General features: G+C 41.4%; 1 protein-coding gene across 1 annotated transcript in view; it reads right to left on the bottom strand.

The window, feature by feature from the left end:
* Positions 1 to 639: 639 nt before the first annotated feature.
* Positions 640 to 11568, bottom strand: part of FKBP9 (FK506 binding protein 9, 63 kDa) — a 15810-nt gene continuing 4881 nt past the window's right edge. The window contains exons 5-9 of the mRNA XM_009332399.1: positions 9292 to 9437; positions 7892 to 8078; positions 5804 to 5949; positions 4086 to 4249; positions 640 to 2292 (exon numbers count right to left, since the gene is read on the bottom strand). Coding sequence (XP_009330674.1) covers positions 2110 to 2292; positions 4086 to 4249; positions 5804 to 5949; positions 7892 to 8078; positions 9292 to 9437 — 826 coding nt within the window. The 3' untranslated portion in view covers positions 640 to 2109. The remainder of the gene's footprint in view (positions 2293 to 4085; positions 4250 to 5803; positions 5950 to 7891; positions 8079 to 9291; positions 9438 to 11568) is intronic.

Genomic DNA, 11568 nt, shown 5'->3' with positions numbered 1-11568 from the left:
TTCTGTGCAACAGTCTCCTGAGAAAGCTGCTTTCACAAGACGGTAACGCTTCTAAGGAGCCATTCAGGTCATAAACATTTGGCTTGCAAGTGCCATCCACCGATATCCACGGTATTTACATCATCAACCCAAACCAGACCAGACTTCCAGCATTTTACAGGCAATACATGTGTCTTTTGAGCCTCAGACGAAGTGAAAACATCAAACCTCAGATACAAAGCCCAGCGAGTTTGCTTTCGCTAGCCTGGGAATGAAATGATGTTTCTTACGCAAGACAATTTTGTTCTACGAGAGACTTGGAGCCCCCAGCCGAGAGAACCATCACCCTCCCGACTGTCACAGCTGACAGCAATATGGGATGGGTAATTTAGGGAACTCCTCCTAAAGCCAAAGAATGACTTCACTTCACCCACATTTAGTATGAAAAAAGAAATCTTTTATTGTGGTTTATTGCTCTCAATCATTTTGAATCAAATAATCTTAGTTTAAAATACATTTCCTGACGATCGATAGCAGTATCGAACATCCTCAGGGTAAGCCTGCTGTGTGCAAGAGGAGAGAGCTGCATGAAGGGTATTCGCTTCGACTCAAGTTCCCAAGCCATCAAAATGCCGTGAAAAATAGAAACTTTAACAGTAATAGTTGATCAACATTTTATTTAACAAAAAGATCAGTTATCCAAGTTAATGGTGTCAAACTCAAAAAAATATTTCACTGCACTTTCTATAACAACTGTATTAAAAACCAACACAAAGTGTTTTCATCCAATCGAAATGCCAGTTTTTAAAAAGAGCGTCTCGGGGAGCTTACAACCCACACGTACAGATCAAGAAAAGCAAGAAACTAGACACAAGGCATACACTGGAAACACAACTCCCCTTCTCCTTGTCTTTGACAGTGTCGCACTATACATCTTTGTGCTCTTTACATGTCGTCTACCGAGGGGGGGACCGTACGGCCTTCCAGAAAAATGTGTCTGTTTAGTCTATTTTCTATTAAACAGCTTGCTACATTTATAGATGTAACGGGTGACTGTCTCAGGTGTTCCCACGATCTGAACAGCACTCCCAGGCCTGATTTTGTATTGAGGGATAGGCCAGAACGTTTGCAGGTACAAACAGATGGGTCTCTTTCTTGATTCTATCACTGCCTTTTTGTTTGTTCGCCATGCCAGGCTGCTCGGCTGCATAAGCTCTAAGTACTTACTCCTTAGTCTAACAATTCCCAACACAGGAGGCAGAAGCCCAACACAAAATCAGTTGTATCCAGTATTTATGACAGTAGTTGGACCCCATAATACTAATACTTAAAGTCTAACAAAACTATAAATAAGGTTGCAACTAGAAAGGTTTGGGAATCGCTGATCGGAACAGTTTCAACAGGCCAGCAAGAAGAGTCAAGGTTATTAATTAAATACAATACAGATGGTAGCCAACTTTTATTTCGTAAGGTGAAAACCCGACACATACACAGTTACAATTCTAGGCCTGTTTAATTTAATTCACAGCTTACGGAAATTCTGCAACGGCATAGCTATCATTTGCATGTTCTGCAATTTGCAAATCGGAGTTCCTGCTGGCAAACATTCCTATGAGTTTGTTCAGTGACTGGAAAGAGGGCTCATGCCTTCTGAAAGGAACTGGGCTCAACGTCTGACACTTTCTACAGGTTATTTTCATGGGGAATATTTTCTGGTTTGTTCTCCTGCAGAAGTATTTCGGATACAGGAGGTTTTTTAAAACTCTTAAAAGCACTTGGCAAGTTTTCTCCCTACCATCCATCCATCCAAGCGACTGGGTATTGTTCAATGATGACTTCTGATCTTTAGCATAAAAAGGGACCACGTGGTTCACGACACCACGGATGGCAGTACACTCTTTATCTGTTTATACACCCTATCTTGAGGCACTTAACACTTTTTTCAAATATACCTAACAATTCCAACCAAAAACCTCTTCCTATTTTAACAGCCTACCAGCACACAGGCACAGGCAGGCACAGGCTATCTAGCCGAGTGCTACCCTTTCAGAAACATGCTTGCCGAAACCTCTTCCAGTACACACGTTCAAACAGTAGGTCAGCTCAGGACTCTTCTTTTTTTTCTTAGCTTTACAGTTCATCGTGTTCCTCTTTGGCCTCCTGGTCTTTCAACTTGAATTCTTCAGCGGTAACTTTACCATTTCCATCCCGGTCTTGATTGGTGAACATATTTTTAACGATCTTTTCAAAATCAAAACCAGGAGCCAGTTTTCCTTTGCCAGAATCGACTTGAGCTTGAATGTACTCTGAAAACTAGGTGGAGGGAAAGGAGGAGAAAGCGGCTTACAATGAAACAGACATTTAAAACTGAAGAGCTATTTGGGAAAGTAGCATTTATTTGTCTTGACTCTTCAGCATTTCACTACTTATTATTAAGCGCACATAAAAGTACACTGTTACAACCTAAATTGGACTGATTAGGACAGACACGTGAGGTTAAATCACTCTTTCTGGAGCTCAACAGGGATTTCCTCACTTATTCCGGTGGGTCCTGGACCCATAACAAGAAAAGTTCTTTTTTGTAATTTAGGGGGAAGATGAGTTGAACGGAGAGTGACATGGGAACAGACCTATATGGAGAGAGGAGGTTTAATTCCACATGCTGATACGGGAAACTCGCACTGTAAAATAGATGTCTACCTGCATCTTACGAGAAACAACACACAAGAAAAAAGAATGAAACACAGAAATGAGACTTTAAGCATCAGGATACCATGAGATCTGTTAAAGTAGCTTCAGGTATTATGCCTTCCACTCAACTCCCTTGACTTTGGTGGGGGAAGGGGGAAGAGGGATGAAAAAGTTGCAAGGCTACAAGGTTAGTTCTCCCTAAAAAACCTTTTCCTGATATGTACGATGAAGTCATTCACGGTGATTAGACAACATCTGACAGAAGTCATAGCACTGGCTTGCCAAAAAACAGAAAGTCCACAATCAAACACCACTTTTTGAATTACTGTTATCTCTGGTGCTACCTGTTAAACAAGCTTCAGCAATGAGAACTATTTCTGACATTCATTCACACCTTTTAGGCCAAGCATCCTCTCGTATCTCCTTGGCTTCCCCTTCTCCTCCTTGCCAGGTGACCAGAAGGATGTGGATATCAACAGTCCCATCCCACCTCACTCATTCTCTAGACTGCTAAAAGCTCTTTTCTTCTCTGCAAGGGCAGAAGTGGAGGTAAATGCAAAAAAGAAGATGGAGAAAGAAGGAAAACAAAGAGGTGGAATAAAGCGTTAGGAAAAGGGAAAACAAGATTTTGATTTTACCCCATCGGTTTGTTAAAATGCTGGAAGGCATCTCATGCTGTTCCATAGGTCCACAGCTTGCACCCTGAGAGCTGCAGGCAGCGCTACTCCAACAAGCAAGGACAGAAAACAGAACGATAGAGAAAGGCAACAGAGAAGACTGAAGTAGAGAATAAAAAATAGAACTCCTCAGTTAAGAGAAAACGCAGAGGAAAACCTCACGGAGGTTTATATTAACAGAGATGGTGTGGCAAAGGCAAGTGGCTTTCAGTTAGGGCACCCAGTTCTCACACCGCAAATTTTAAAAGCAAGCAAGGGGAAGGACTTGTTCACACAGCACACAATTCACCTGTGGAAGGAGCAGCCGCAGGCACTGCCAGGCTCCAAAAGTGATTAGACAGTTCCTGGATGCACTGCTGCAGGCTCAGCTTTGGCTCAAGAATTCACCATAAACCTCCAATTAACAGACACGGTGAAGGCTGATACAGCGAAGGATCGTTGAATGCTTACTCTGCCTCTTACACCTGTGCCCTAAGTACCTGTTGTTGACCAAGGAGACCACAATAGTAAATGGTCTTAAGTAGTACGGCCATGCTTATATTTCTTTTTTCTTTTCGGTTCTATCTCTAAAGCTAAATAATCGTGTTTTAACTGACACGCTGTCTTCCTGTTAACTTGACAAGAAACACCACGTGAGAAAAGAGGAGAGGAGAGAAGACCCCATTCTTCAACATCCAAGTACCTTGATGATGGTGGTAGAAGAAAACCACTGCAAGCGTTCTCATTGTTTCAGCTTACCTCCTCCAAAAGAACCTCTCCATCGTGATTCTGGTCTATTTCTTCAAAAAGATTGGGAGAGACTTCACCATTCCATACAAACATGTACCCTTCAGGCAAGCCAGACACCAGTTCCAGCAGTTCGATGTCGAAAACTAATACAGCACTACCAGGCACTTCTCCTTCTGTCACAACAAATGGCAAAGAGGGGCATTATCACTTACATTGAAGAGTATCTTTCCTTTTAATCCATAATTAAATTCCTCTTCCTGCTCCAACAGGTTCTCTACGGTGATCCCCAAGCCCCGTGATCCCAAGCCCACCAAATCTTCCTGTTCACTTCAGCAGAGGTGATCAAAACGTAAAGAGAGCTTTCATAATAAAACTGCATCCGTTTTTTTTACTTATAAAGGTAAAACTGCGGTAATGAATCAATTTTCCTTTATCTCGCCGATACACTGTGTATCAAGCTGCTACTGACAGACTCAACAGTGTTGCAACAGCTCGGGATGTCACCTCAATGAAACCATGGAAGGAGTTTAATTTATCCCTGAAAAAGAAAATCGAGGTCAGCTCTAACTTCTGTCCAGTAGCAAATGAGCAATATCTCTTCAGATATCTGGATATACACCAAAACACTAACAATCATGCAATGTTTCAGACCACGTACATCAAATGTAATGTGAATGATGGCAAATACCTGACAAGTATGTTTATAGCGTTTTTTTAACACAGCAGATTTTTTTTATTTTATGAGGACATTTTTAATTTATTATATATAACTATGCAACTACATATAATAGCATAGAATGTTGCATATTTATAATACTCACAATTTTTCATTCATGATTTTTGTGGAAGCCAGGTGCAAGTGAAAATGCTTCTTTATCTCTTATCGCAAATTAGTTCTCCATTAAGCTTGACACGTGATGCTTGACAGACAGTCTTTATAAAATACAAACTGATCTGAAGGTACTCAAAGAACACAGCAACTTATACAACTGCTTCCACATAAATCAGAGCTTGCTGATCTTGGTGATCTCCTGCTAGACTCCTTTCCCCCAAGTCTTTTAACTCAGACGATCAGTAACAACCACACATACTGGAGTATGAGAGTTCTTGTCACTTCTGTATCGTTCCTTTTAATATTGTTGTCCCTGTCATTAAAAATGGGTAAGCCTCAATGCTCTAAAACAGAGCAAGCTGCCTTAAATGTGTTATTGTTGGGGTTTCAACAGCACTGATACACTGCCTCACATCTCACATTCAGTTTATGCAGTTTCTGAATTTTGAGTTTTCTTTGAATGTGCTAACATATTAGTGCTGAACAGTTCCCTTCAGTTTTGTTTCCTGAATAACATGTCGCATGTCCAAGCGTGAGTACCCAATTCCCTATCACGGAGAACAATGTTTACTCCCTCTGCAACACCACAGTGCCTGGATCTTTCCGTTTTGACAAAGCAACATTACTGGGGGCGTGTGTTCCCTTTTGTACTGGGATAGTCTTTGTATTGGCCACAGTAACAGTATGGATTAAAATGCAACACAGACAGTATATTCATTTCATTGGGGAATGGGGGGTTGTCTAAAATAATGAAATGAGAAAACTCTAAAAAAATCCCCCTCAGGCAGCTAAGAGACACTCACCTTATGTCCTAATGCATAGCAAGTAACAAAACATGCACACTCAGTTACTCAAGAGGTGCTAAGTGGATATGCAATAGATTTCACTCACTTACCAACTCCGTCTTCTCCATAACCGAGATGAGGTGGAATAACAACTGTTCGTCGTTCCCCGACACACATGTCTTGAAGGCCCATGTCCATCCCTACCACCACCTGTCCAGATCCCAGAACTATGTTGTAGGTCTTGCCAAGGCTGTGTCTGGAGGGGTGTGGGGGGCAAGAAAAACAAAAAAACCTTCAACATACAATAGAGAATTTCTGTTGTTCAAAACTACCACAGAAACAGCAGTTTCTAGTTAGTGCCCTGTCATTGCCAAAAATTAACTTCATGCCCAATGTTCTGTTCTACCAAGCAGTTACCTGAAGTTGTTCTCAAGGTAGCAAGTTACAGACAATTCCAAGCAGAAGCGTCCCTACTGTTGACAAGTCCTCTGGTACCAAAATTATAGGCTTCTTGAATGAAATCCAATTATGATCATTAATCCTGCCAATTAAACCCCCAAAGTATTTTATCTCGAAATAAGGCCTTTTGCCTTTCAAGTATTTTTAACTAACGAAGCTGGATTTTTTTAGCAGATGTAAAAAATCCAAATGTACATTTCTCCCGGAACTACCAACCTACACGGATCTGGGTGCATTCACATGGATCAGCCATCCCTTTAACGACATCAGTCACTATAATGTAGTAGTCACTTAACCCAGACAGCTTGGAAGTGTAATACTACTACTGCTATTTAACCATATTATATTTTGAATCATACCTTGTTGCTGGTGGCTCATTTCTAAACTCAGAAATTATCAGGAGTTAAAATCCCAGAAGTTAAACACGCATTGTGCTTCTAAAAGCAGAGCGTGCTGCGTTAAGACTTTTTACTCAGTATGTGTCACAACAGCAGGACCCTTTCTTCTGTCGGTCTCCTTTCTTTGGTTATTTGGCTTGGCTGTACCACTGCGGGACACGCTTGTACAACAGAGTATTATTTAGAAAGAAAACAATTCAGTGGCTAGGAGGTCAGCCTTAAAATTAGGAGCACAAGTTTCATAATCTTTGTTTCTCTATAAACTGCTTTGAGTAAGACTGTCCCAACATCCCGTGGTTCCTGCTAAAAAATGGGAATTGAGCAGCCCTGCCATATAAAAGGTGTTTTGAAGCCAAACACATTACTTGCATACATACTGGCCTAGAGCATCACATCATGTGCTTCAATGTAAGCCAGCTTTTCAGCTCTGCAAGCTATCGTGTACACTGTGAAAACTACGAGCTGCTTCCTATGTTAATTATAACCTGTTTAAAAATAGCTTTTCCCAACTTCCCTTCCAAAAATAAAATATTATTTAGGCGACTTGTGCTATCCAAAAGATGAAGGCAGAAAAAAAGCTAGCAGAAGTATTCTTGTAGCTGTGGCAAAGAGTGCTGTGGGATTACTTTAGTTCTGTATGAGGCAGACTGGAGCAATCTCTGCTTCCCTCATAAACCTACTGTCAACAGGAAGGAGAAAGAGGATCATTATAATCACAGTCATGATCAAGCCCTCTGAGAGTTTCTCCATGCTGACACTTACCACGACACTACAATACAAGGAAACTAGCACCCATGTGCGGTACAGACAGGACGGTGACCATTTACTATAAAACACATTTACTACAAAACACCATTTACTAAAAATCAAGCTAGCTTTAACAAGACTACACCGAGTACCTCCACCAGATCCCTCTCAGGAACACGGAATCATCGCAGAGTGCAAATCCTACCCAAGAAACTGAATACACTTGGACAGTTCATTCACACGGAGCCCTGTGTCATTCTAGTATGACTGGCCCAGACACCTGAATTAGCCACTTAAACAGACTGCCATGCAGACAACCTGTTTCATCACTCCACCTGTAGTGTTTAGCTCTCCTCCAACACACTCCTACATCCTCTGTGTTCCCAGTTCTCTATTATGCTATGATAGATTGTCTTTTTCTTTTCCTCCTCCTATGTATCTTAGGCAGGCAGACATAAAAAGAAAAATATACGCTACATAAACACTCAATTTTTCACTTAAAAATTCTTTATTCCCCGCCAGCCCGCTTTGCAGGCAATTCATTCTGCTTTCACAGCTGCTAGAGACATTTTCTTTATCAGGTGATATACTTACGTCGAGTCTAGCAAAGTGCCATCCAGGAGCGAGGCGTTGTAGTGATACTTCAAGTAATCTCCCTTCTTACTTAGCACGGTGCAGTTGGAAGGTTTGTAGTTAACAGTAATGCTGACCGAATCTGCAGGGTTGTGGAAGTCAACCACGTGGATGTCAAAGACCAGCACTGCAGATCCTGGAATCTTTCCTAAATAGGAAGCAAATTAGGCAAGTAGAGAAAGAAACGGTACCCAATCAGGCTTATGATGACCAGGTACTGCATCCTGTAGGAATATATTCCCACTGTGCCTGCTACTGAGTCGTTTTGCTCTTCTCATTCAGAACTAAAGGATTACATCTCCTCTGTATCCAACAGACACAAGCTGCATCCAGTGTGGGAAAGAGAACGAGTGGAAAAGCACTGAACGCACTCAGTTCAACCGTGAAGGAAAAAATTTCCATTATTCTGAATTTGAAAATTATGCACAAATGAAGCGATAACCATGTATTTCCTGTGACCATCTTAAATGACTAATTTGTGTTTCATGTACCAATTAATTATCAATCACCAAAATTCTTATAGGACTGTCTCATGCTTCAAGGAATGCCATTATGCCTAAAAGGTTACAGTTCCTTAAAATGTCCTGACAGCAAGCAACTTCTTCCGCCCCCTTCACAGGATAACATGCAATCACATTACCAGGATTGATAGATATATCCAGACCCAGGAGCGGGTTTTGTTGTTAGAGGAGTCTAATTCCCAAATCAACAGCATGGAATTTGCATTCCCAGAAGAGGGGCTTTTCTTCTAAATCACTTTTTGCAAATAACATCCCAGGAGGTACCTTTTGAAACACCAGCCATAAAACTGTGATCAGCTAGAAGGGTTATCACATTCAACCTCTCACAGCAATCTTTTTAGGTAGTAATGAGTTTTCCCAAAGGAATCTTAATTGTATGTTATACATACACGGATAGTTTGCTGTTACATGCATCCACCGTTTACAGAGGCGGCTTACGAGTCCACAAAACCTGTGGCTGTAGAAGGAACGGGGAAGAAAACTTAACACGGTGAATTCCTTTAGCATACAGAGCTTGTTAAGACACACAGGAAGGAAGATCTCACGCTGCAGAGCTCCTGGCATCCAAGTACCAGTCCATCTGAAACACTGATTATCCAAATAATTTCAGGTCACCAATTACATGTGAGATTGTTCTGTACTCTTATTGTCCTGCCTATTTAGCTAATTAAAATAATTTTGCAAATTCTGGGTGTAATCCTGTCAGTTGCATGCCCACAAAATAATGAACTAATTCATAAGCCTTTCAAATGTCAAAAAAATGGAACTCCACACAGATGCACTAAACAATAAAGGAAACATCATTAATTATGGAAGACTCGAATGAAAAGTCAAGCTCACCTCTTCCTTCTTCTCCATATCCAAGATGAGGGGGGATTACTATTCTTCTTTTTTCACCAGTGCATACACCTAGCAAGCCTTCATCCATCCCAGCAATCACATAACCTTTCCCGACATAGGTGTCATATGTACGATTTCGTGAATAGCTATGGAAAACATTTGCATTTTAGCAGTGTCAGGTGTACTCGAGAAAAGACAAAATCTTGCAATAGGTCTGCAACACAATTCTTAAACCAGTTAAGGTCAAACGCATGGTCATTAACTAGCACCGGAGAGGCACAATGCAATCACCATGTTCGATGACTCTAGGCCACCAAGTTTCATCAGTCAGTGATGCATGCGTCATTTATTAACCAGTACTGGGACCCTGGCTAGGGAACAGCTTATTTGCAAATGCATTTCTACAGTACCTTGAAAGAAAATCTCACTAGACTAAACAGAAAACATGTTTTGGTAAGTAACCGAAAAAAACCTTTAAATTCTTCTCTGCCCCGATTCTACTTTAATAAGTGCTTATCAACTAGATATAGTTTACGTTCATTTTCATGAGACACCCTTCAGACTATCTCATTTTGCAACCACAGCTATGTAGTTCAACTACTACAAGCAGGAGGTGGGATAAATAGGTTCTCCTGGGATGCACAGAATTAAAATGAGTCATGACAACAAAACAGTATCACTACTATCCCTCCCTTCCAAACTATGCCAATCACTTTTACGTAGGTTGAAGGATCTGCTTCAACACCTAATGATAGAATAAAACAAGCCTACAGCAACAAATGATGTTTATTACAAGGATGTGTCTTGTCTTCTGCCTTTCTTCAAGGCACGCTACATGAAGGCACAACCCCAGGAAGGGAAGGCAGAAAGGTTTTAATCCATCTTTACAAGGTAACTGTGGGAAAGAGCAAGACCAATACAGACCCTGATGTAATTCAGAGGTTTATTCTACTGCCCTAAGTCCAGGCAGCCCTGGCTGAGGTGCCCAGGAGCAGTTCTGCAGCTGAATATTGCAGAGGAAAAAAATTAAGGAGAAGATTATTAGAGCTCTCGACCCCAACTATTCACAGTGCTTTTGGCATGCTTCCTGTACTACTGAGAAATTTCTTCCTGGCCAACTCCAAGGCTTTCAATAACTATTGTTAGCTGCTCTACTCCTTCATAGATACTTGCTAGATATTGGCCTTTCTTGTAAATTCTGCAGGAAGCCAAGATACAACACTCCAACGAATAAGCCCTCTAACAGCTGTCAGCGCTTTACAATGATGTAGAGGCTGCAGTCTACAAAGCATTTATTACTATTTATTGACAACAATGCTAATATAAATACTACAGCCATTTCCAAAATTGTTTAATTACTACGACAATATTCATTTACGTCTCAAAAAAGAGAGATTCTGGGCAGGTGCACTGTGGGTAAGCTTAAAGTTCTGAACTTACAAGTTTTCATAAGCTGTAAATTAAGGTCTACAGTGATGGCTGTTGATGCAGGTCTCCTGCTTTCTATCCTCCCACCAAGCTAGGTAGCTCAACGGGGAGGCCAAGGTTGATTCTGAACCTTACCGCACCTCAATTCAACTACATGAGATACGATTCCCTGGCTCGTCCTCATGGGAAGTAGCACAAATGGCATACTACTCAGCTAATGTTTGCAAACTGATCCTGATCTTCAGCTTGCAGCAGTTGTAGAAGTAAGAAAAAAAATTTCATTAGTTTATTTTGTAAAACATTTTACAGTGGCTCATTTTCAACTCTTTTTAGCTACTTATGCCAGCTGTTCTGAAAGCTGGAGTGGGGAAGTAAAGTACTGCTCATTAAAGAGAAAACAAAAGTGACAGGAAGCTACAAGGGTATGAAGGAACTGGCGGATGAAGTTGCTAAGCCACTATCCATCATCGTATTTGAGAAGTCATGGCAGTCCGGTGAAGTTCCCACTGACTGGAAAAGGGGAAACATAACCCCCATTTTTAAAAAGGAAAAAAAGGAAGAGCCGGGGAACTACAGGCCAGTCAGTCTCACCTCTGTGCCTGGCAAGATCATGGAACAGATCCTCCTGGAAGCTACGCTAAGGCACATGGAGGACAGGAAGGTGATTCGAGACAGCCAACATGGCTTCACCAAGGGCAAGTCTTGCCTGACTAACCTAGTGGCCTTCTATGATGGAGTGACTACATCAGGGGACATGGGAAGGGCTACAGATGTCGTCTATCTGGACCTCTGTAAGGCCTTTGACACGGTCCCCCACAACATCCTTCTCTCTAAACTGGAGAGGTATGG

This window comes from Pygoscelis adeliae, unplaced genomic scaffold, assembly GCF_000699105.1.
Source record: "Pygoscelis adeliae isolate BGI_AS28 unplaced genomic scaffold, ASM69910v1 Scaffold58, whole genome shotgun sequence".
NCBI classification, from domain to species: Eukaryota; Metazoa; Chordata; class Aves; order Sphenisciformes; family Spheniscidae; genus Pygoscelis; species Pygoscelis adeliae.
The sequence above is the reverse complement of the archived record's forward strand: the minus strand, read 5'-3'. Positions and strand labels throughout refer to the sequence as shown.